The sequence below is a fragment of the Heterocephalus glaber genome, unplaced genomic scaffold (assembly GCF_053883595.1).
Source record: "Heterocephalus glaber isolate CG9 unplaced genomic scaffold, H.glaber_assembly_v1.0 deba00000122, whole genome shotgun sequence".
Lineage (NCBI taxonomy): Eukaryota > Metazoa > Chordata > Mammalia > Rodentia > Bathyergidae > Heterocephalus > Heterocephalus glaber.
This window is the reverse complement of record NW_028258138.1, coordinates 49,575,063-49,600,540: the sequence shown is the minus strand read 5'-3', so window position 1 is coordinate 49,600,540 and position 25,478 is coordinate 49,575,063. Positions and strand designations below refer to the sequence as shown.

The 25,478-nt window shown below is 37.8% G+C and overlaps 1 protein-coding gene and 1 pseudogene across 3 annotated transcripts in view; one reads left to right on the top strand and one right to left on the bottom strand.

Annotated features, from left to right (window-relative positions):
* Tmem45a (transmembrane protein 45A) overlaps positions 1-25,478 on the bottom strand; it is a 100,721-nt gene that overhangs the window by 5,460 nt on the left and 69,783 nt on the right. For all 3 annotated transcript variants that reach the window (XM_013077074.2, XM_087214316.1, XM_004857978.4), the window contains one exon: positions 383-528. In XM_013077074.2, the coding sequence (XP_012932528.1) occupies positions 383-528 (146 nt within the window). The remainder of the gene's footprint in view (positions 1-382; positions 529-25,478) is intronic.
* Positions 14,459-16,230, top strand: LOC101715500 (eukaryotic translation initiation factor 3 subunit J-like; annotated as a pseudogene).

Below are 25,478 nucleotides of genomic sequence, written 5' to 3'. Positions count from 1 at the left end.
AATAGCTCCAAGCTTAGGGACTACTATACATGGAATATGTTCACATGGGTAATGAAGACACACTACAGGCTGGGATGGATCATTCAGAAGAGGAAACAGCATATGAGAAGATATGGTGGCATGGAAGAGGATGATGAGGATGATTCATGGATCAGAGGCACAGCAGGAACACTGTTCAGCTTTTCTAATTTCAAACCAGCATGCATTCTTTTTACTGACAATATATACATTTGCAGATAATCTTCACCTATACTATCCTATCTCTTGAAATAAGGAATGAAATCAGCTTTTGAATTTTAAGTTCAATAATATTGAGTCTTGATGATCATACATATATACTAAAGAATGAATCTTCTTCCATGAAAAAAATTCACTAACTTACCAGGTGACAAAAGCATAATTCACTCCAATGATGATATAGGCCAATGCATAATGCCAACAAAAGCATATGGTGAGAAACATAATGTTGTCATGATCAGTCAGATCCCATGCAGGACTTCCACTAGGGGGGTACAGGACAAAACCAACCTAAAATTCAAAACAAGAAAACACATACTAAAATAACCAACAAATCTCCAAAGATAGTACATTTCAAAATGCTTGGTAACTAAGAAAATTCCAATTATCTGAGGTATCTCAGGTAAAACATTGGTTTTGGTTCCTATTTTAATAATATAGACAATATCTACCAGGTTATATATATGAAAAAGTATTGAAAGAGTAGTTAATGATCAATTTTTAAAATACAAATAGTACTCCCAGCCCAGAGGAAGGGGCTTCCCGGCCTTCGTCCATCCCACCACTCTCAGACCAGAGGAAGGGGCTTCTGAGCCACTGTCCCACTGCTCCCAGGCCAGAGGAAGGGGGTTCTGGGCTGCCATCCATCCTGCTGCCCCTGGCCCAGAGGAAGGGGCTTCTGAGCCACTGTCCCACTGCTTCCAGCCCAGAGGAAGGGGATTCCAGGCTGATGTCCATCCCACTGCCCCTGGCCCAGAGGAAGGGGTTTCTGAGCCACTGTCCCATTGCTCCCAGTCCAGAGGTAGGGGTTTCTGGGCCTTCAACCATCCCGCCACTTCCAGGCCAGAAGAAAAGACAGACCATCTGTCCTGCCAATAATGGCCCAGAGGAAGGGGCTTCTGAGCTGCTGTAATAACCTCTCCTAGATCAGAGGAGGTGAGCCACGTGGGTGCCAACAGTACCCCGCCACACTGGGGTCAAAATGAGAAGACACATAAATAAGTCTCAAAATGAGACTTGCAGATCACCTACAGCAACCACAAAGGGAAATGAGATGGAACACTCTGATACTCAACCACCTGGACCCACTGAACTGGCAACAAAAAAGAATCTGGAAAAAATGAAATCAGAAATACTTTCTCAGATAACAGCAAAAATTGTGATCATAGTGCAAGACATGATTAATAAATCTAGAGAGGAGCTGAGGAACATGATGGAATCCCAACATAGGGAACAAATGAAATCCATAAAACAGATGCAAATAGATTTCCAGGACATGAAAAACACCATTGAAAGTCTATACAGCAGAATGAGCCAATGTGAGGACAGAATTTCAGATATAGAAGATAAGATTGCAATTAGTGACCAGGAAAAGAAAAATTGCTTCAAAATTGTAAGGGAACATGAGAAGTCAATCCAGCAGCTACTAGACAATGGAAAGAAGAATAACATAAGACTGATTGGAGTCAAAGAAGAAACAAGAGAGAGTGCCGACAACATAAAAAAGCTGTTCACAGAAGTAATGGCTGAAAACTTCCCAAGTAGGGGAAAACAACTTGACATACTGATAAGTGAGGCATATAGAACTCCAAATAGCCTTGATCAAAAAAAATCTACACATGGGCATATAATTGTTAAGATTCCAGAAACCCAATAGAAGAACAAAATTCTACAAGCAGTGAGAGAAAAGAAACAAATCACATACAAAGGAAAGCCCATCAGAATCACAGCAGACTTCTCAACACAAACACTCAAAGCAAGAAGAGCTTGGAGTGACATATTCCAAGCCCTAAAAGAAAACAGCCTCCAACCCAGATTGATTTAAAGCCAAAAAACTATCTTTCAAAATTGATGGAGAAATAAGGCACTTTAATGACAAAGAGCAACTTAGGAACTTTGTGATACCAAACCAGCACTCCAAAAAATTTTACACAATATCCTAGGAACAGACAATGAGGATCACAACCCCAGGAAGCAAAGAAGAATGAACCCATCTGGCATGACAAGAATTTAAATGTAAAGGGGGAGAACCCAACAAAACAAAAAAGTCACGACAATGATAAGTCAATATGTAACAGTTATAACCATCAATGTTAATGGTCTCAATTCACCAATAAAAAAGAAATAGACTGGCAGAATGGGTCAAGAAGCAAATCCAACAATATGCTCATACAAGAAACACACTTAATTCAAAATGAAACTCATAGACTGAAAGTCAAAGGGTAGAAAACAATACTCCATGTGATGAGAACCCCCAAAAAAGCAGGAGTAGCTATCCTCTCTGCAGATCAAATAGATTTTGAACCAACACTGATTAAAAGAGACAAAGAAGGACACTACATCCTTGTAAAGGGAAGAATCCAAGAGGAAGACATGAAAATCATAAATATGCACCAAACACTAGTGCACCCAACTATGTAAAACAAATAATAACGGACATGAAAAGTCATATATGAACTAACACAATTGTAGTGGGGGGGCTGCAATACCCCATTGACACAAATCAATAGATCAACTAGACAAAAAAATAAGTGATGAAATACTAGAACTCAATTGAACTCTTGAACAAATAAACTTAACAGATGTTTACAGAGTCTTCCACCCCACAAAATTAGAATACACATTCTTCTCAGCTGCACATGGGTCATTCTCCAAAATAGAGCACATACTTGCATGTAGAACATGTTTACATAAGTGCAAAGGAATTGAAGTTATCACCTGTATATTATCAGACCATAGTGTGATGAAATTGGAGATCCATAGCAAAAGAAACCACAAGAATTTCAAAAAAACATGGAAATCGAACAACACACTTCTGAATAACCAATGGGTCACAGAGGAAATTAAAGAAGAAATCAGACAGTTCCTTCAATTAAATGACAGTGACAATACAACATATCAGAATCTATGGGACACAATGAAAGCAGTCTTACGAGGGAAATTCATAGCAGTGAACATGCATATTAGGAAAACAGAACGAGGCCAATTAAACAAGCTGATGCTGAACCTCAAGCTTCTAGAAAAAGAAGAGCAGGACAACCCCAAAGCTCATACAAGGGAGGAAATTATAAAGATCAGAGGAGAAATCCATGCAATGGAGACTAAGAGAATGATACAAAAAGTCAATGAAGCCAAGAGTTGGTTCTTTGAAAGAATCAACAAAATTGACAAACCCTTAGCCAACCTTGTCAGAAAAAGGAAAGAAAAGGCCCAAATCCATGCAATTAGGAATGAAAAGGGTGAAATGACAACAGACCCAGCAGAAATCCAGAGGATCATCAATACCTACTTCCAGAACCTATACGCCAATAAGATTGAGAACACAAATGAAATGGACAGATTCATAGATATATATTAATTACAAAAGTTGAACGAAGAAGATCTAAAATTTCTAAACAACCCAATATCAACCAATGAAATTGAAAATGTAATTAAAAACTTACCAAATAAGAAAAGGCAGTGCCCTGATGGCTTCACTGCTGAATTCTACAAGACATTTAGAGAGGAACTACTGCCACTACTGTTTAAACTCTTCAATGAAATTGAAAGGGAAGTAATACTCCCAAATTCATTCCTGGCAGCAAGCATCACCTTCATCCCCAAAGCAGAGAAAGACCAAACTGAAAAAGAGAATTATAGGCCAATCTCACTAATGAACATACATACAAAAATCCTTAATAAGATCATGGCAAACAGAATGCAGAAGATCATCAAGAAGATCATACACCCTGATCAAGTGGGATTCATCCCAGGGATGCAGGGATGGTTCAACATATGCAAATCAATCAATGTAATAAACTATATCAATAGAGCCAAGGGAAAAAATATGATATCACCATAGAAGCAGAAAAAGCATTTGACAAAATCCAACATGCATTTGTGATAAAAACCCTACAAAATATTGGAATAGATGGGCTCTACCTCAAACTCATAAAAGCCATCTATGAAAAACCAAAAGTCAGTATCATACTAAATGGTCAAAACCTGAAATTCTTCACACTAAAATCAGGAACAAGACAAGGATGTCCACTATCACCACTCTTGTTCAATATAGTTTCGGAGACATTAGCCACAGCAATTAGACAAGAGAAAGAAATGAAAGAAATAAAGATAGGAAAGGAAGTCAAATTGTCATTATTTGCAGATGTCATGGTACTGTATATAGAAGACCCTAAGAACTCCACCAAAAGTCTTCTAGACTTAATAACCAAATTCAGTAATGTACCTGGATAAAGGTCAACACACAAAAATCAATAGCATTCCTCTACATGAAAAACAGACTGAGAGAGAAACAAAAGAAATAATTCCTTTGACAATATCATCCACAAAACTGAAATAGCTAGGAATCAACCTAACAGAAATCAAAGACATCTTCTCTGAAAATTATAGCACTCTGAAGAGAGAGATTGAAGACGATGTCAGAAAATGGACAGACATCCCCTGCTCCTGGGTAGGAAGGATCAATATAGTGAAAATGTCCATATGTCCAAAACTGCTATATAGATTCAATGCAATTACAATTGAGATCCCAGCAAAATACATCACAGACCCTAAGAAAACAATCCAAACATTCATTTGGAACAAGAAGAGACCCAGAATACCAAAAGCAATTCTAGGTAACAGAGACATGGCAGGGGGTATCACAATCCCCAACCTCCAACTCTACTACAAAGCTACTGTGATAAAAAAAACAACATGGTACTGGCAAAGAAACAGACCTGAGGACCAGTGGAACAAATTGGAAGATGTAGAAACAATGCCAGACACACTCAGCCATCTCACCTTCGATACAGGTGCCAAAAACCCTCACTGGAGGAAAGATAGCCTCTTTAATAAATGGTGCTGGAAAAATTGGGTTTCAACTTGCCAAAGATAAAAACTAGATCTATATCTCTTGCCATGCACTAAACTAAAATTGAAATGGATTAAAGATCTAAATATTAAAATAGAAACGTTGAATAGGGAAGGGTGGTGGGGGTGAAGGGCACATAGGTAATGGGGGAAAAATAAGAACTAAGATACACCATGTTCAGGTACAAACACCCAATGATAAATGTAAATGTATTGTATACCTAAAATGTACCAATTAATCGTTGAACTGACTGGAACAGAGGTTAGGTAGAACTCTTGAAGACACTGGTATAGGAAAAGATTTTGTGATCAAAACCTCAGTTGCCCGTGACCTAGCACAAACAATCAACAAGTGGGATCACTTCTTATTAAAAAGCTTCTGCACAGATCAAGTAGAATTCAAACCAACACTGATTAAGAGAGACAAAGAAGGACACTACATCCTTGTAAAGGGAACAATCCAAGAGGAAGAGATGACAATAATAATTACCTATGCACCAAACACTAGTGCACCCAACTATATAAAACAAATACTAACAGACATGAAAAGTCATATATGCACTAATACAATTGTAGTGGGGGACCGCAACACCCCACTGGCACAAATAGATAGATCAACTAGACTAAAAATAAGTAATGAAATACGAGAACTCAATCGAACTCTTGAACAAATGAACTTAACAGATGTTTCCAGGGTCTTCCACCCCACAAAATCAGAATACACATTCTTCTCAGCTGCACTGGGTCACTCTCCAAAATAGACCACATACTCACACATAGAACATGTTTAAGTAAGTGCAAAGGAACTGAAGTTATCCCCTGTATATTATCAGGCCATAGTGCAATGAAATTGGAGATCCATAGCAAAAGAAACTCAAAAAACTTCATGAACACGTGGACATTGAACAATACACTTCTGAATAACCAATGGGTCACAGAGGAAATTAAAGAAGAAATCAGACAGTTCCTTCAATTAAATGACAGTGACAATACAACATATCAGAATCTATGGGACACAATGAAAGCAGTCTTACGAGGGAAATTCATAGCAGTGAACATGCATATTAGGAAAACAGAACGAGGCCAATTAAACAAGCTGATGCTGAACCTCAAGCTTCTAGAAAAAGAAGAGCAGGACAACCCCAAAGCTCATACAAGGGAGGAAATTATAAAGATCAGAGGAGAAATCCATGCAATGGAGACTAAGAGAATGATACAAAAAGTCAATGAAGCCAAGAGTTGGTTCTTTGAAAGAATCAACAAAATTGACAAACCCTTAGCCAACCTTGTCAGAAAAAGGAAAGAAAAGGCCCAAATCCATGCAATTAGGAATGAAAAGGGTGAAATGACAACAGACCCAGCAGAAATCCAGAGGATCATCAATACCTACTTCCAGAACCTATACACCAATAAGATGCACAACACAGAAGAAATGGACAGATTCCTGGATACATATGAATTACCAAAGTTGAACCAAGAAGACCTAAAAATTCTGAACAACCCAATATCAACCAATGAAATTGAAAAGGTAATTAAAAACTTATCAACTAAGAAAAGCCCAGGCCCTGATGGCTTCACTGCTGAATTCTACAAGACATTTAGAGAGGAACTGCTGCCACTACTGTTTAAACTCTTCAGTGAAATTGAAAAGGAAGCAATACTCCCAAATTCATTCCTGGAAGCAAACATCACCTTGATCCCCAAAGCAGAGAAAGAACCAACTGAAAAAGAGAACTATAGGCCAATCTCACTAATGAACATAGATGCAAAAATCCTTAATAAGATAATGGCAAACAGAATGCAGAAGATCATCAAGAAGATCATACACCCTGATCAAGTGAGATTCATCCCAGGGATGCAGGGATGGTTTAATATACGAAAATCAATCAATGTAATACACCATATCAATAGAGCCAAGGACAAAAACCATATGATTATCTCCATAGGCGCAGACAAAACATTTGGCAAAATCCAAAATGCATTTATGATAAAAACCCTACAAAAAATTGGAGTAGATGGTCTCTGCCTCAAACTGATAGAAGCCATCTATGAAAAACCAATAGCCAATATCATACTAAATGGTCAAAAACTGAAATCCTTCACACTAAAATCAGGAACAAGACAAGGATGTCCACTATCACCACTCTTCTTCAATAGAGTTCTGGAAACATTAGCCACAGCATTTAGACAAGAGAAAGAAATAAACGGAATAAAGATAGGTAATGAAGAAGTCAAATTGTCATTATTTGCAGATGACAGGATACTCTATATAGAAGACCCCAAGAACTCCACCAAAAGTCTTCTAGACTTAATAACCAAATTTATTCAAGTAGCTGGTTACAAGGTCAACACACAAAAATCAATAGCTTTCCTCTACACCAATGACAGACTCACTGAGAGAGAAATAGGGCAAATAATTCCTTTCACAATAGCATCCAAAAAAACTGAAATACCTAGGAATCAACCTAATGAAAGAAATCAAAGACCTCTTCTCTGAAAACTATGGCACTCTGAAAAGAGAGATTGAAGATGATATCAGAAAATGGACAGACATCCCCTGCTCCTGGGTAGGAAGGATTAATATAGTGAAAATGGCCATACTTCCAAAACTGCTATATAGATCTAATGCAATTCCAATTGAGATCTCAGCAGCATACTTCGTAGACCTTGAGAAAACAATCCAAAAATTCATTTGGAACAAGAAGAGACCCAGAATAGGAAAAGCAATTCTAGGTAACAGAGACAGGGCAGGGGGTATCACAATCTCCAACCTGCAGGTATACTACAAAGCTACTGTGATAAAAACAGCATGGTACTGGCAAAGAAACAGACTTGAAGACCAGTGGAACAGATTAGAAGATGCAGAAACAATGCCAGACACACTCAGCCATCTCATCTTTGACAAAGGAGCCAAACACCCTCACTGGAGGAAAGATAGCCTCTTTAATAAATGGTGCTGGAAAAATTGGGCTTCAACTTGCCAAAGATTAAAACTAGACCTGTATCTCTCACCATGCACTAAACTAAAATTGCAATGGATTAAAGATCTAAATATGAAAATAGAAACTCTGAACCAGTTGGAACAGAGGTTAGGTAGAACCCTTGAAGACATCAGTGTAGGAAAAGATTTTAGGAACAAAACCTCAGCTGCCTGTGAACTAGCACAATCAACAAATGGGATCTCTTCTTATTAAAAGGCTTCTGAACAGCAAGAGAAACTACCAGCAGTGTGAAGAGACAACCCACAATGTGGGAAAATATCTTCACCTGCTTTTCCTCAAAGGTCTACTATCTCAAATCTATAAAGAACTTAAACAAATCAGACCTCCCAAATTTAAAGACCCAATCCAAAAATGGGCATCTGAAATGAACAGACATTTCTCACACAAGGAATTAGAAATAGCAAAGAAATACATGAAAAAATGTTCAACATCACTGGTCATTCGAGAGATGCAAATGAAAACAATGCTGAGATTCCACCTCACACCAGAAAGAATGGCTGCTATCATGAAATCAACCAATAAGAAATGCTGGCAGGGCTGTGGGGAAAGAGGAACTCTGCTCCACTGCTGGTGGGAGTGTAGACTGGTGCAACCACTGTGGAAATCAGTGTGGAGATATATCAAAGAACTAGGACTGGAAGTCTCATTTCACCCAGTTATTCCCCTGCTGGGGATCTTCCCCAAAGAATTAAAAGAATCATACCACAGTGATCTATGTGCACCCATGTACATAGCAGCACAATTTGTAATAGCTAAAACTTGCAAACAGCCCAAATGCCCATCAACTGGAGACTGGATGAAGAAAATGTGTTTATTTTAATGAAGTACTATTCAGCCATCAAAAATGAGAAACTAGAGTCATTTATAGCTAAATGGATGCACGCTGAGGCAATACTCTTAAGTGAAATAAATAGGACACACGTGTGAATACCAGCTAGTTTCTCTAGTGTGAGAAACTGAAAGTGTAAATAAGGACTCAAAGTTATGATAGATAATGTGAAATGGGAACAAAAGGGGCAAAGGGGAAGGGGAAGTGGGAGGGATAGGGGAAAGCAAAGAAAGGAATGGAATTAATAAGAGAAAATGGAAAAATACAAACAAAATATTCATAAATAGGGAAGGATGGAGGGGTCAAAGGGAGGGCTGGGCAAGGGTGAAAATTAAGAACCCAGAGAGATTATGTAAATTTGCAAATTTCCAATGATGAATGTCATTATATTGTATACTTAAAATGTACCAATGATTAGAATGAATAATCAATAACGCAAAATAGGACGAAAAGGTCCAAAGGGGTAGGGGTAGTGGGAGGGGCAGAGGAAAGGAAAGAAGGGAAAAGAAAAATGACGAGAAATTGAAAAAATGGAAATAAAGTCTTTGTAAATAGGGAAGGATGGAGGGGGTGAAGGGAGGGCTAAGAATTAGGAAAAAATAAGAACCAAGATGCATCATATAAAGGTATAAGTTCCCAATGAGAAATGTAAATGTGTTGTATACCTAAAATGTACCAATAAAAGAATTCATGTAAAATAATAAATAAATAAACAAATAATAAATAAATAAATCATCAACATTTTGCCAGATTCAAAAAAAAATACAAATATTGCTTCTTCTGGTGATGAGTGAACTTTCAGAACTTTCAGAATTTTACATTGTGACATTTTACTCTGCTATTATAAAATCAGAGCAGAAATGTTTTAAAGTTAATGAATGTACAAATATAACATCATTAAATAGGAAAACATGAGAAGCTTTTCTTCTACAATCAGAAATGATAAAAATATATCTGCTCTCAGATTTCTCAACACAAACCTTAAAGACCTGGAGAACTTGGAATGAAGTTTTTCAAGCCCTAGAAGAAAACAATTTTCAGTCCAGATTAGTATATCCTGCAAAATCATGCTTTAAAATTGATGAAGAAACAAAAACCTATAAAGAATATTAAAAAATTCATGAACACCAAACAAGCATTGCAGAAAATAGTCAAGGAAATCATAAACACAGACAGTGAGGCCAAAATTACAGAAGATTCCAAAGGAAAGAATACATCTAACTCTAACTGCAACATTAATTAAACTACAGCAAAATAAAAAGGATTCATCACTAAAAAGAAATAAGTGATAAGAATCAGTAAGTACTTTTTAATAACAACATTCAATGTAAATGGTGTAACTCTTCTATTAAAAGACACTGACTGGCAAATTGGATCAAAAAAATGAAACAACCATATGTAGCCTGGAAGAGAGACACTTCACCCATAAAAAAACACATAGACTGAATGTGAAACGATGGAAAATGATATTCCATGAAACTGGAGCCCAAAAGAAATCAGGCATAACTATCCTAATTTCAGATAAAGTGGACTTCAAGCCAAAACTGATTAGAAGAAACTAATTAGGTCACTACATATTGGTAAAGAAGAGGTAACAATTGTAAATATATAGGCATCAAATGTTAGCATACCAAATTTCATAAAACAAAATCTTCTTGACATAAAAGGACAGATAGATGCTAATATAATCATAGTGGGGCCTTTAATATCCCACTCTAATAAATAGGTCAACCAAGCAAAAGCTAAACAAAGAAATAACAGAGTTGAACCACACCACTGAACAAATGGACTAAACAGATATCTATAGAGTATTTTGTTCAACCACAGAATATACACTCTTCTTAGCACTCTATAGAACCTTGTACAGAATAGACCATATGTTTGGCCATAAAGCATTTTTAATAAATACAAAAGAATTGAAATACCTTTTTACATCCTATCAGATCACTATGGAATGAAACTGAAACCAGAAATCAACAGCAAATAAACCACAGAAACCATGCAAACATGTGGAGATTAATATATTCCTTCCCTTTTGGGGGGGGGGGTGCTGGGGATCAAACTCGGGTCCTTGCGCTTGCAAGGCAGGCTGCAGAACCACTGAGCTAAATCCCAGGCCCTGAGATTAATATATTCCTAAACAATCAGTGGACAGAAGGAATCAGGGAATAAGTTTAAAGGTTACAAGAATGAAATGACAATGACAGTACAACATACCAAAACCTGTGCAACACAATAAAAGCAGTTGTTAATAGGGAAATTTATAGCTCTGAGCAACTACATTAGAAAAATATAGCATTGCCAAATAAATAACCTAATGATACATCTCAGGGTCCTAGAAAAATAAAAGCAATCCAAATTCAAAACTTGTAGAAGGAAAGAAATTATAAAGATCAGAGTGGGAAAAAAAAAAAAGATCAGAGTGGAAACCAATGAAATTGAGACTAAAAAAAATTACAAAGGATCAGTGCATAAAAGAATTGGCACTTTCAGAGGATAAAGATCAATAAACTCTTAACCAAACTTACCAGAAAAAAAATCCATATTAGTGCAGTTAGAAATGAAGAAGGAAAATGACAGGCACTGCTGAAATTCACAGGAATATATGAAAGTATTTTGAAAAGTTATATTCAAATACACTGGACTATCTAGAAGAAATGAGTAAATTCCTAGACACATACAACTTACTGAAATTGAACCAAGAAGACATAAATCTTTGACTAGGCAAACAACAGGCAAAGAAATTGAGGCAATAATTAAAAATTCTACTAACCAAGTTAAAGTCTAGAACCTGAAGGATTCACCACTGAATTTCACCAGAAATTCAGAAACCTAACATCAATACCTCTCAAATTCCTCCATAAAATTGTAAGGAAAGAAACACTGTCAGACTCATTCCTTGAAGCCAGCATTATCTAGATACTAAAACTGGACAAGAACTCAACAAATAAAGAAAAGTAAAATACCAAGATTCAACAAATGGGATTATATAAAAGAAACAATAAATAGAGTGAAAAGGCAACCTACAGAATGGGAAAATTTTTATGCCAGCTACTTCTCTGATAGGTCACTAATATCTACTTATCTCTATCTATCTATCTATCTATCTATCTGTCTGTCTATAAATCTAGATATTAAATTAAGCCTCCCAAAACAAAAGATGCGATTTTAAAATGGGCAATTGAAATGAATAGACATGCTCAAAAAAAGAAGCGCAAATGGCCAATAAGTACATTAAAAAAATGTTCAGCATCTTTGGCTATTAGGGAAATGCAACTCCAAACAACACTGAGATTTTGTCTTAGTCCAGCAAAATTGGCTAGCTTCAAAGGACTAAAAAACAAATACTGGTGAGATTTGGGAGAGGGAGGAACACTTCTACCTTGTGGGTAGGAATGTGGAACTCAGTATGGAGATTTCTCAAAAAGTTAAAAATAGAAGCTTAATGTATATAGCAGTACAATTCATAATAGCTAAATTATGGAAATAGCCTATATATCTATCAACAGATGAATGGATTGAGAATAGATAATATGGGCCGGGCATTTAGCTCAGTGGTTCCACCACCTGCCTTGCAAGCTCAAGGTCCTGAGTTCAATCCCTGGTACCAAAAAAAAAAAAAGAATAGATAGTATGTATTCACAATAGAGCATTACTCAGTCATAAAGAAGAATAAATTTAAGACATTTGTTGGAAATAAATAGATATTGAGTTCACAACGTTAAGAGAAATAAATTAGACACAGAACATAAAATATTACATGGTTTCTCTTATATGAGAAACCCAAAATATAAATTTAAAGAACAAAATAAAGGAGAGATTGCAGGAAACAGTGAATTAGATTTTTTGGACATACAGGAAGGGTAGCATGTGAGGAGGTGGCTAAAAATGATCAGGATATGATATATATGTACCAATCCTCCCAAATGAGTATAATTATTATATATTACAAACATATACTAATAAAAAGTTTTAAAAGATGTCTGTTTTCCTCACTTCTTTCAACTTCGTACTGGAAATTCTAGCCACAGCAATTAGGCCAAAAAAAAAAAAGACTTTCCTACTGGAAAGGAAAAAGTAAAACTATCTATATTTACAAAAAACATGAACTTAAACTGTATAGAGAAAATCCTAAGGAACCTACCCCCAAAACTGCCAAAGCTAATAAATGAGTTTAGCATGCTGTACATACAAAATCAACTCATAAAAATCAGTTGTATTTTTTACAGACAAGCAATGAACAGCCTTAAATGTAATTAATAAAACAATTCCAGTTACAAAAACATTGAAAAGAGTAAAATACTTAAATAACTCCAATCAATGAAGTTCATGGCTGGGAATGTAGCTCTGTGATAGAGTGCTTGCATAAGGCTCTGGGATCAATCCTTACTACCTCTCAAAATAAAATAAAATAAAACACAGGAAATTCAGGATTTGTATACCAAAAACTGTACAACACTGTTAAAAATATATCAAAGAAAATGTTTAGAAATGAAAAGCCTTCTACTTTTCATTTACAAAGAGTAGAAGGCTTAATATTATTGAGATCATAAAACCACCCAAAGCTATCTACAGATTTAATGTAACTCCTACCAAAATCTTAACAGCCGTTTTTTTTTTTTCCCTTTTGGTACTGGGGATTGAACTCGGGTGCTTGCACTTGTGCAGCAGCCGGCGAAACTACTGAGCTAAATCCCCGGCCCTTAACAGCCTTTTTTTCATAAATAAAAAAGCTGACTGTAAATTTCATATGCAATTGCACTTGATCCAGAATAACTAAGGGGGAAAAAAAGAACCAAAGTTGGAGGATACATACCTCCTTATTTCAAAGTTTACTGCAAAATTTTAGTAATCAAAACTGTGGTAATAGCATAAAGACAGACGCCTAGATCAATGAAATATTATTGAGTCTAGAAATAGATACATATTGGATTTTGACAAGATGCCAAGGTCATTCAACAGAGAAAATAAGAATCTCTTCAACAAATGGTGGTAGGCCAAATGCATTTCACATTGAAAACACTGAATTTGGACCTCTACCTCACTTTATATGCAAAATTGACTAAAAGCGAACCAAAGATCTTGCTATCAGAACTAAACCACAAAACCTGAGGATGTAGGTTTCATGCTTGTGATATCAAAAACACAATGGTCCAGAGAAAAAACAGATAAATTGGATTTTATCAAAATTAAAAACTTTGGTGTTTCACAGGACGCTGTTAAGTAAATGAAAAGACAACTTACAGCATGGGAGAAAATATTTGTAAATCAGATATTTAGTAGAGGATTATTATGTATAATGTATAAAAAGAAAAACTAAACCCCCAAAATCTTTTTAACGGGCAAAAGAATCCAAGAGACATTTCTCCAAAGCAAGTATACAGATTGTCAAAAAGCACGTGGAACCGGCGCGGCCTCCTGGCGTCTGTCCTCTGGCCCCTGGTCCTCAGCGCAGAGCGGAGCGGACGCCCTGAGGGGCGGGGCCTCGGCCGGCCCGCCGTCAGCCACGGTCTCAGGCTGCCCCGGTCGGGCCGCTTGGTGAGTCACCTCCGCTGCACTGACTCCTCGCGGCGCTTGCCTCTCGGATTCTCACGCCCGGCTCAAGATGGCGGCGGCGGCAGGAGACTCCGACTCCTGGGACGCAGACACATTCTCCGTGGAAGACCCAGTGCGGAAGGTTCCGGGCAGCGGTACCGCCGGCGAGGACCGCTGGGAAGAAGGCGAGGACGAAGACGAGGACGTTAAGGATAACTGGGATGATGATGAAGACGACAAAAAAGAGGAAGCAGAAGTAAAACCAGAAATAAAAATTTCAGAAAAGAAAAACATAGCAGGGAAGATAAAAGAGAAAGAACAGCAACAGAAGAAAAGGCAAGAAGAAATTAGAAAGGGTTAGAAGAACCTGAAGAACCTAAAGTGCTGACACTGGAAGAACAATTAGCAGATAAACTGCGGCTAAAGAAATTACAGGAAGAGTCAGACCTTGAATTAGCACAAGAAACTTTTGGTGTTAATAATACAGTTTATGGAATTGATGCTATGACTTCACAGAGTTTGGAAAATTACTAAAAGATAAAATTACACAGTATGAAAAGTCACTGTATTGCCAGTTTTTTGGAAGCCTTAGTTTGAGATGTGTGTATTTCATTGGAAATTGCTGACTTGAAAAAGATTACCAATTCATTGACTGTGCTTTGCAGTGAAAAACAGAAGCAAGAAAACCAAAGCAAAGCCAAAAAGAAGAAGAAAGGTGTGATTCCTGGAGGAGGATTAAAGGCCACCATGAAAGACGATGTGGCAGATTATGGTGGTTATGATGGAGAATATGTATAAGACTATGAAGACTTCATGTGACATTTTACCTTCTGGTGTCTTCTTTCTGTTGCCCACAATCCCTTCAACATGTAGCACAACTTCCTTTCCTTTCAGTTCTGTCAAATTCTACAATCAGAAGTGCAGTATCTTTTGTGCTGGTTACTCAACCCCTTGACACTTAGGTGCTAGTGTGCAAATGAGGGAACTTGGATCTTGCTACCAAGGGGTTAAAATCCGGAACCTCAATTGCTACTAAATCATACTTTAAAAAAAGATCTAATAATGTTGTCATTGTTGCTATGTGATTCCATAGCAGCATTCACTAAATTGGAAACAAAGGTTGCAACATGACAAAAAAATTATGTAGTATTTACCAGCACCATTCAGTAATACAACCTTAACCATACCTCTTTGAACTACTTCATAACTTGTCAAGAAAAGCAGTTTGCAGCAAGGGCATGTAGTGTACACCTAGTATTAAAATTGCTTTGTCTTAAAATTGAGCATGAGGATATTAAAAATCCATTGTGAAGAAGACTGCTTATCTCAGAGTGAAGATACTTAAAAATTAAATGTCCAAAACCCTCCAACTTTGAACCTCTCCATTACTGCAGTACAATAATTACCGTGGAATCTGCTGAGTGCATAGACCATCTAGTTTTTAATTTATTAGACTATTTCTATTGATGGCGTGCTTCAGGATGGGGGAGGGAAACTACCTGATTCAAGTGTCTCAGAAACAAATCTCTTTTGTTCTTCTATGCTGCAGTGGAACAATTTTAACAGGGTTGTGGCATTTCCTTTCCTTTATAAAACATGCTCAGCAAACTGCACCAGTTAACTACAGTTTGGTAAATTGTTATGTTCACAATTATGACATCTACAATGTTTTATAAAGTAACTAATTTAATAAAAATTTTTAAAAAGCATATGGAAAGATGAAAAACATCATTGGGGAAAAGTAAATCAAAATCACAAGGAGACACCACTTCTACCCATGCTGATGGCAATAATAACAATAAACACCAAACTGTAAGTCTTGGTGAGCATAGGAAGAGATTGAAATCCTTATACAGTACACTGTTGATGGGAATGGTGTAGCTGCAATAGATTAATAATTGACAATTCCTCAGAAAGTTGGGTGTAGAATTATTATGACTTGGCAATTCCACTCCTATGTATATACACAAAATATTCAGACAAAAATTTTTATTCAAATGTTTATAGCAGCATTATTTTAATAGTCAAAATATGAAAACAACCCAAATACCCATCATTTTGATGATACAAAATGTGCAGACCCATACAATATAATATTAATCAATCATAAAAAGGAATGAAGTATTAGTACATGCTACAATATCAATGAAACTTGAAAAACGTTATACTATTTAAATAGAAAAAATAGGTCACACATTATATGATTCTATTTCACATTAAATTTCCATAATATGTAAATATAGGTAGAGACAAAAAGCCAATTAGTGGTTTTCAGGGAGTGAGAGGAGAGAGGAAAGTAGAGGAACAATTTTCATTAGGTCCGGAGGAAATGAAAATGTTTTTAAGCTTATTATAGGTTATGAGGGTACCATATTGTGATTAGCCTAAATGTCACTGAATTGTACACTTTAAAAATGTCTAATTCTGTTATGTGAATTTTATCCAAACCAAAATAAATATGTCATGTTAGTTAGATAGGTGGATTTCAAGTCTCTAGAACTAAATAAAATACAAAACTAAATGTCTGCTATATATTGGCCATGTGTCAGGTATAGGGCTTAAGAGTTTCCCTACAGGCATGCTCTACCGAGGTCCTGAGTCACGCAGAAGATGCCAAATCACCCCACTGCAGACAGGCAGGTCTGCCCATGCCCTACTGAGGTCTTGAGTCACACAGAACATGCTGAATCAGCCCACTGCAGACAGGCAGGTCTATGCGTGCCCTACCGAGGTCCTGAGTAATGCAGAACATGCCGAATCAGCCTGCTGCACACAGGAAGATCTGTGCACGCCTACCAGGGTTCCCAGTCACATGGAAGACACTGACTCACCCTGCTGCAGACAGACAGCAACCTGATTCCACACTACAAAGACGCAGAGAACACCAGACCACCAGACCAAGGTACTGAGTCCCACTGTTCCCGGTCCAGAGGAAGGGGCTTCCCAGTCACCATCCCTCCAACTGCTCCCAGCCAAGAGGAAAGGGCTTTTGGGCCACCTTCTGTCCCGCTGCTCCTGGCCCAGAGAAAGGGGCTTCCAGGCCACCATCCCTTCCCACTGCTCCCGGCCAAGAGGGAGGGGCTTCTGAGCCACCATCCCACTGCTCCTTGTCCAGAGGAAGGGCTTTCGCGGCCACCATACCTCCGGGTGCTCCCAGCCCACAGGAAAGGGCTTTTGGGTCACCATCCCTACCGCTGCTCCTGGGCCCTGCCCTACCTCACCCAGCTCTGAGGAGGTAATCTGTGCAGGCGTTAACAGCCCCCCACCCCAGTCAAAATGAGAAAACACATAAATAAGTCTCAAAACCAGACTTCCAGATCACCTACAGCAACTCCAAAGGGAAATGAGATGGAACACTCTGATACTCAACCACCTGGACCCACTGAAGTGGCAACCAAAGGGGATCTGGAAAAAATGAAATCAGAAATAATTTCTCACATAACAGCAGAGATTGTGATCATAGTGCAAGACATGATTAATAAATCTAGACAGGAGCTCAGGAACAGGATGGAATCCCAATATAAGAAATAAATGTAATCCATAAAACAGATGCAAATAGATTTCCAGGACATGAAAAACTCCACTGAAAGTCTACACAGCAGAATGAGCCAGTGTGAGGACAGAATTTCAGATATAGAAGATAAGGTTGCAATTAGTGACCAGGAAAAGAAAAATTGCTTCAAAATTATAAGGAAACATGAGAAATCAATCCAGCAGCTGCTAGATGATGCAAAAAAGAATAACATAAGACTGATTGGGCTCAATGAAGAAACAGGAGAGAGTGCAGATGACATAAAAAAAATCTCTTCATAGAAATAATGGCAGAAAACTTCCCAAGCAGGGGAAAAGAGCTTGACATACAGATAAGTGAGGCATATAGGACTCCAAATGGCCTTGATCAAAAAAAATCTACACATAAGAATATAATTGTTAAGATTCCAGAAACTCAACAGAAGAACAAAGTTCTCCAAGCAGTCAGAGAAAGGAAACAAATCACATACAAAGGAAAGCCCATCAGAATCACAGCAGACTTCTCAACACAAACACTCAAGGCAAGAAGAGCTTGGAGTGACATATTCCAAGCCCTAAAAGAAAACAGCCTCCAACCCAGATTGATGTACCCTGCAAAACTATCTTTTAAAATGGATGGAGAAATAAGATACTTTCATGACAAAGAGCACCTTAGGAACTTTATGAATACCAAACCAGCAATCCAAAGAATTTTACACAATATCCTAGGAACAGACATTGAGGATCACAACCCCAGGAAGCAAAGCAGAATGAACCCATCTGGCATGACAAGAAATTAAATGGAAAGGGGGAGAACCCAACAAAAAAAAAAAGTCACGGCAATGACAAGTCAATACGTTTCAGTTATAACCATTAATGTTAATGGTCTCAATTCACCAATCAAAAGAAATAGACTGGCAGAATGGGTCAAGAAGCAAAATCCAACAATATGCTGCATACAAGAAACACACTTCATTCAAAAGGAAACTCATAGGCTGAAAGTTAAAGGGTGGAAAACAATACTCCATGTGATGGGAACCCCCAAAAAATCAGGAGTAGCTATTCTCTTTGCAGATCAAGTAGATTTCAAACCAACACTGATTAAGAGAGATAAAGAAGGACACTACATCCTTGTAAAGGGAAGAATCCAAGAAGAAGAGATGACAATCATAAATATCTATGCACCAAACACTAGTGCACCCAACTATATAAAACAAATACTAATGGACATGAAAAGTCATATATGCACTAATACAGTTGTAGTGGGGGACCTCAACACCCCACTGTCACAAACAGATAGATCAACTAGACTAAAAATAAGTAATGAAATACTAGAACTCAATCGAACTCTTGAACAAATGAACTTAACAGATGTTTACAGAGTCTTCCACCCCACAAAATCAGAATACACATTATTCTCAGCTGCACATGGGTCATTCTCAAAAGTAGACCACATACTCACACATAGAACATGTTTAAGTAAGTGCAAAGGAATTGAAGTTATCCCCTGTTTATTATCAGACCATAGTGCAATGAAATTGGATATCTATAGCAAAAGAAACTCAAAAAATTTCATAAACACGTGGAAATTGAACAAAACACTTCTGAATAACCAATGGGGCACAGAGGAAATTAAAGAAGAAATCAGACAGTTCCTTCAATTAAATGACAATGACAATACAACATATCAGAATCTATGGGACACAATGAAAGCAGTCTTATGAGGGAAATTCATCGCAGTGAATACGCATATTAGGAAAACAGAATGAGCCCAATTAAACAACCTGATGCTGAACCTCAAGCTTCTAGAAAAAAGAAGAGCAGGACAACCCCAAAGCTCATACAAGGGAGGAAATTATAAAGATCAGAGGAGAAATCCATGCAATGGAGACTAAGAGAATGATACAAAAAGTCAATGAAGCCAAGAGTTGGTTCTTTGAAAGAATCAACAAAATTGACAAACCCTTAGCCAACCTTGTCAGAAAAAGGAAAGAAAAGGCCCAAATCCATGCAATTAGGAATGAAAAGGGTGAAATCACAACAGACCAGCAGGAATCCAGATGATCATCAATACCTACTTCCAGAGCCTATACACCTATAAGATGCACAACACAGAAGAAATGGACAGATTCCTAGATACATATGAATTACCAAAGTTGAACGAAGAAGACCTAAAAATTCTGAACAACCCAATATCAACCAATGAAATTGAAAAGGTAATTAAAAACTTATCAACTTAGAAAAGCCCAGGCCCTGATGTCTTCACTGCTGAATTCTACAAGACATTTAGAGAGGAACTACTGCCACTACTGTTTAAACTCTTCAATGAAATTGAAAGGGAAGCAATACTCCCAAATTCATTCCTGGAAGCAAACATCACCTTGATCCCCAAAGCAGAGAAAGAACCAACTGAAAAAGAGAACTATAGGCCAATCTCACTAATGAACATAGATGCAAAAATCCTTAATAAGATAATGGCAAACAGAATGCAGACGATCATCAAGAAGATCATACACCCTGATCAAGTGGGATTCATCCCAGGGATGCAGGGATGGTTCAATATATGAAAATCAATCAATGTAATACACTATATCAATAGAGCCAAGGACAAAAACCATATGATTATCTCCATAGATGCAGAAAAAGCATTTGACAAAATCAAACATGCATTTGTGATAAAAAACCCTACAAAAAATTGGAATAGATGGTCTCTACCTCAAACTGATAGAAGCCATCTATGAAAAACCAACAGCCATTATCATACTAAATGGTCAAAAACTGAAATCCTTCACACTCAAATCAGGAACAAGACAAGGATGTCCACTATCACCACTCTTCTTCAATAGAGTTCTGGAAACATTAGCCATGGCAATTAGACAAGAGAAAGAAAGAAAAGGAATAAAGATAGGAAATGAAGAAGTCAAACTGTCATTTTTTGCAGATGACATGATACTCTATACAGAAGACCCCAAGAACTCCACCAAAAGTCTTCTAGACTTAATAACCAAATTCAGTCAAGTAGCTGGTCACAAGGTCAACACACAAAAACCAATAGCTTTCCTCTACACCAATGACAGACTCACTGAGAGAGAAATAGGGCAAATAATTCCTTTCACAATAGCATCCAAAAAACTGAAATACCTAGGAATCATCCCAATGAAAGCAATCAAAGACCTCTTCTCTGAAAACTATGGCACTCTGAAAAGAGAGACTGAAGATGATATCAGAAAATGGACAGACATCCCCTGCTCCTGGGTAGGGAGGAGTAATATAGTGAAAATGGCCATACTTCCAAAACTGCTATATAGATTTAATGCAATTCCAATTGAGATCCCAGCAGCATACTTAATAGACCTCGAGAAAACAATTCAAAAATTCATTTGGAGCAAAAAGAGACCCAGAATAGCAAAAGCAATTCTAGGTAACAGAGACATGGCAAGGGGTATCACAATTCCCAACCTGCAACTGTACTACAAAGCTACTGTGATAAAAACAGCATGGTACTGGCAAAGAAACAGACTTGAAGACCAGTGGAACAGAATAGAAGATGTAAAAACAATGCCAGACACATTCAGCCATCTCATCTTTGATAAAGGAGCCAAACACCCTCACTGGAGGAAAGACAGCCTCTTTAATAAATGGTGCTGGAATAATTGGGCTTCAACTTGCCAAAGATTAAAACTAGACCTGTGTCTCTCACCATGCACTAAACTGAAATCAAAATGGATTAAAGATCTAAATATGAAAATAGAAACTCTGAACCAGTTGGAACAGAGGTTAGGTAGAATCCTTGAAGACATCAGTGTAGGAAAAGATTTTATGAACAAAGCCTCAGTTGCCCATGAACTAGCACAAACAATCAACAAATGGGATCTCTTCTTACTAAAAAGCTTCTGCACAGCAAGAGAAACCACCAGCAGTGTGAAGAGACAACCTACAATGTGGGAAAAAATCTTCACCTGCTCTTCCTCAGACAAAGGTCTACTATCTTGAATCTATAAAGAACTTAAAAAGATCAGACCTCCTAAATTTAAAGACCCAATCTGAAAATGGGCATCTGAAATGAACAGACATTTCTCAGACAAAGAAGTAGAAATAGCAAATAAAAACATGAAAAAATGTTCAACATCACTGGTCACTCAAGAGATGCAAATGAAAACAATGCTGAGATTGCACTTCACTCGAGAAAGAATGGCTGCTATCATGAATTCAACCAATAACAAATGCTGGTGGGGCTGTGGGGAAAGAGGAATCCTGCTCCACTGCTGGTGGGAGTGTAGACTGGTGCAAGCACTGTGGAAATCAGTATGGAGATACCTCAAAGAACTAGGACTGGAAGTCCTATTTGATCCCACTATTCCACTGCTGAGGATCTTCCCCAGAGAATTAAAAGAATCATACCACAGTGATATATGTGCACTCATGTTCATAGCAGCGCAGTTTGTAATAGCTCAAACTTGGAAACAGCCCAAATGCCCATCAACTGGAGATTGTATAAAGAAAATGTGGTTCTTTTTATAAAATGGAGTAGTACTCAGCCATAAAAAATGAGAAATTAGAGACATTTATAGCTAAGTGGATGCACATTGAGGTGATACTCTTCAGTGAAATAAATAGGACACACGTGTAAATATCAAATACTTTCTCTGGTGTGAGAACCTGAAAATGTAAATAAGGACTAAATATATAATAGTTAATGTGAAAGAGGAAGAAAAGGGACAAAGGGGAAGGAAGTGGGAGGGCTAGGGGAAAGGATAGAAGGGAATGGGATTAATATGAGAAAAGGGAAAAATAGGAGCAAAATCTTTGTAAATAGAGAGGCCTGGAGGTGTTGAAGGGAGGGCTGGGCAAGGGTGAAAAACAAGAACCAAGAGAGACTATGTAAAGGTGCAAATTTCCAATGATGAATGTCATTGTAATGTATACCTAAAATATACCAATGATTAGAATGAATAATCGATAATGTAAAATAGGAAGAAAAGGTCCATAGGGGTAGGGATAGTGGGAGGGGCATTGGAAAGGAAAGAAGGGAAAGGAAAAATGATGAGAAATGGAAAAAATGGAAATAAAGTCTTTGTAAATAGGGAAGGGTGGAGGGAGTGAAGGGAGGGCTAGGAATGGGGAAAAAATAAGAACCAAGATGCATTATGTAAAGGTACAATTCCCAATGAGAAATGTAATTGTGTTGTATACCTACAATGTACCAATAAAATAATTTAGTACAAAAAAAAAAAAAGAGTTTCCCTACAGTGGCCCTTGAGGTATGTGTTATCCTTTTTGTGTTTATTGTCATCCTAATTATCAAGATAAGAAAAATAGTTCGTTTAATGACTTGTATACAACTGCTCATTTAATGAAATCTTACAGAAAAAACCAGTTACTCCAGCAGCAGTGTCCCCCAGCCTCTGAGGAGCCATGCCCAATGATTGGCTGCCAGCAGCACCTCCAGGCCACTCCCCCCCCCACCAGCCTCTGTGGTGCTTGGGTACCTGGATCCACACCACAGAGCTTCAGGGGGTTATAAAGGCCATTGTTCTGAGCGCCAGAAGATAGAGCAGAAGTGAGCAACAAAGAGGAGGCCTCTCTGCGGCTCCTTGATGAAAATTGAAGCCCACTGGGAAAGTGAAGAAAATCTCTGCAATAAAGGAACACCAGACCACTGTAGTTGGTAAGTTGGAGGGATCACCACCTCCCATCAGAACCTGGACTATCTTCGGGGGAAGGGCAGCTGGAACCTGCAGTAAAACCTTGCAGAGTTCAATCCAGCAGGAAGTCAGGGAGCTCTTTTAGGCCTTGCAGCCAGAAATCAGCCTGAATCTCAGTGGACTGCTACTGGCTTGCTGAGACTAATTGTCTTAGATCTGCACACTGATGCCCATGTTGTCTATTGTGAAAGCAGACACATACCCTGAGGAAGCCCTTTATTTTTATAAATTTTTCTTTTTTCTTTTTCTCTTTTTCTTTTCTCTCTCTCTCCCTCCCTCCCTCCCCCCTCCTTGTTCTTCATCTCTTTCACTTTTTATTCCTGCTCCTGTCCTAAATCAGATTTTCTTTTTCTTTTTCTTTTCTTCTCTCTTTTTCCTTGTTTTGTCATTAGTTTTATAGGAAAGTGAATAGTTTCAGCTTCCTTATTGCTGTTAGTTTGTTCTCTTCTTGTCTTTGTTTTTTTGTTCTGTATTTTCCTCTTGTCTTCAACAGATTCCCAAAGTTTTCATGATTTTCCTGTGTCCTCTGGACTCACTTCTAATCTTTCCCTATCCTTTTATCTATCTATCCCTCCCTCCCTCCCCAAATCCTTCTAAATCCTCACCCTGAAGGGTAAAGTTACTATATTGAAGAGTTTATTCACTATAAACATATTTTGGGCTGGTCCTTGATTTTGATTTAATTCACATGGTTAAAAGTGATAGGTTAATAGCTACCACAAATTGTCATTTTTTAAGCTGTGCTTGATGCTATTGTTGTTGCTGATTGTATCACTTGGGCTAAGGTGTTGTGACTGATCAAATCAGTTGTCCTTCCTGGTATACTGAAAACAGGATTGCCTAAGAGTCATTACAGACTCAAAACCTAAAGACCAGCTATATCTGGAAGACACCTCTGAGAAGCAATCATTCCATAAGGGTTCTAAATACAAGCAACAAAGATACTTACAGTAAGCAATATTGAAGTATCAACCCAGGAATTAAACCAAAACCAGCACCACCAACAAAAATAGAAATGAGAAGACACCTAAGCAAGGCACACACCCAGACATCCAGCTCACCAAAGGCAAATTCTGGGGGAAACAAGGTGGACAAATCTGATAATCAACCACCTGGACACCCTGAACTGATAGCACAGGAAGTAATAAAACAAATGAATGAGGCCCTAGAAAAATTCAAAGCAGAAATAATTTCCCAGATAACTACAGAGATGGTGAGCAGAATGAAAGACATGATTAGAGACTCTAGAACAGAAACAGACAAAAAAAATAGATGAGCTCAGGTCTATGATGGAAGCCATGAATGCCCAGCACAGGAAAGAAATGGAAACTGTAAACGTCCAACATAGGAAAGAAATGGAATCCATGAAACAGATTCAAACAGACATCCAGGAGATTAAAAATGCCACAGAAAGTATATGCAGCAGAATAAGCCAATGTGAGGACAAAATATCAGGTATAGAAGATAGGATTGCAGTTAGTGATCATGAAAAGAAAGATTTGGGGGGGGGGGGTACCAGGGATCGAACTCGGGACCTTGTGCTTCTGAGGCAGGCAACAGAACCACTGAGCTAAATCCCTGGCCCCAAAAAGAAACACTTTTTAAAACTAGCAAGGCTCCATGAAAAATCAATCCAACAGCTGCTAGATGATGTAGAGAAAAATAACAAGATTGAAGTCAATGAAAAAGCAAGAGAGAGAACAAATGACATAAAAAGCCAATTCACAGAAATAATAGCAGAAAACTTCCGAAACAGAGCAAAAGAATTTGACATGCAGATAACTGAGGCATACAGGACTCCAACTATCC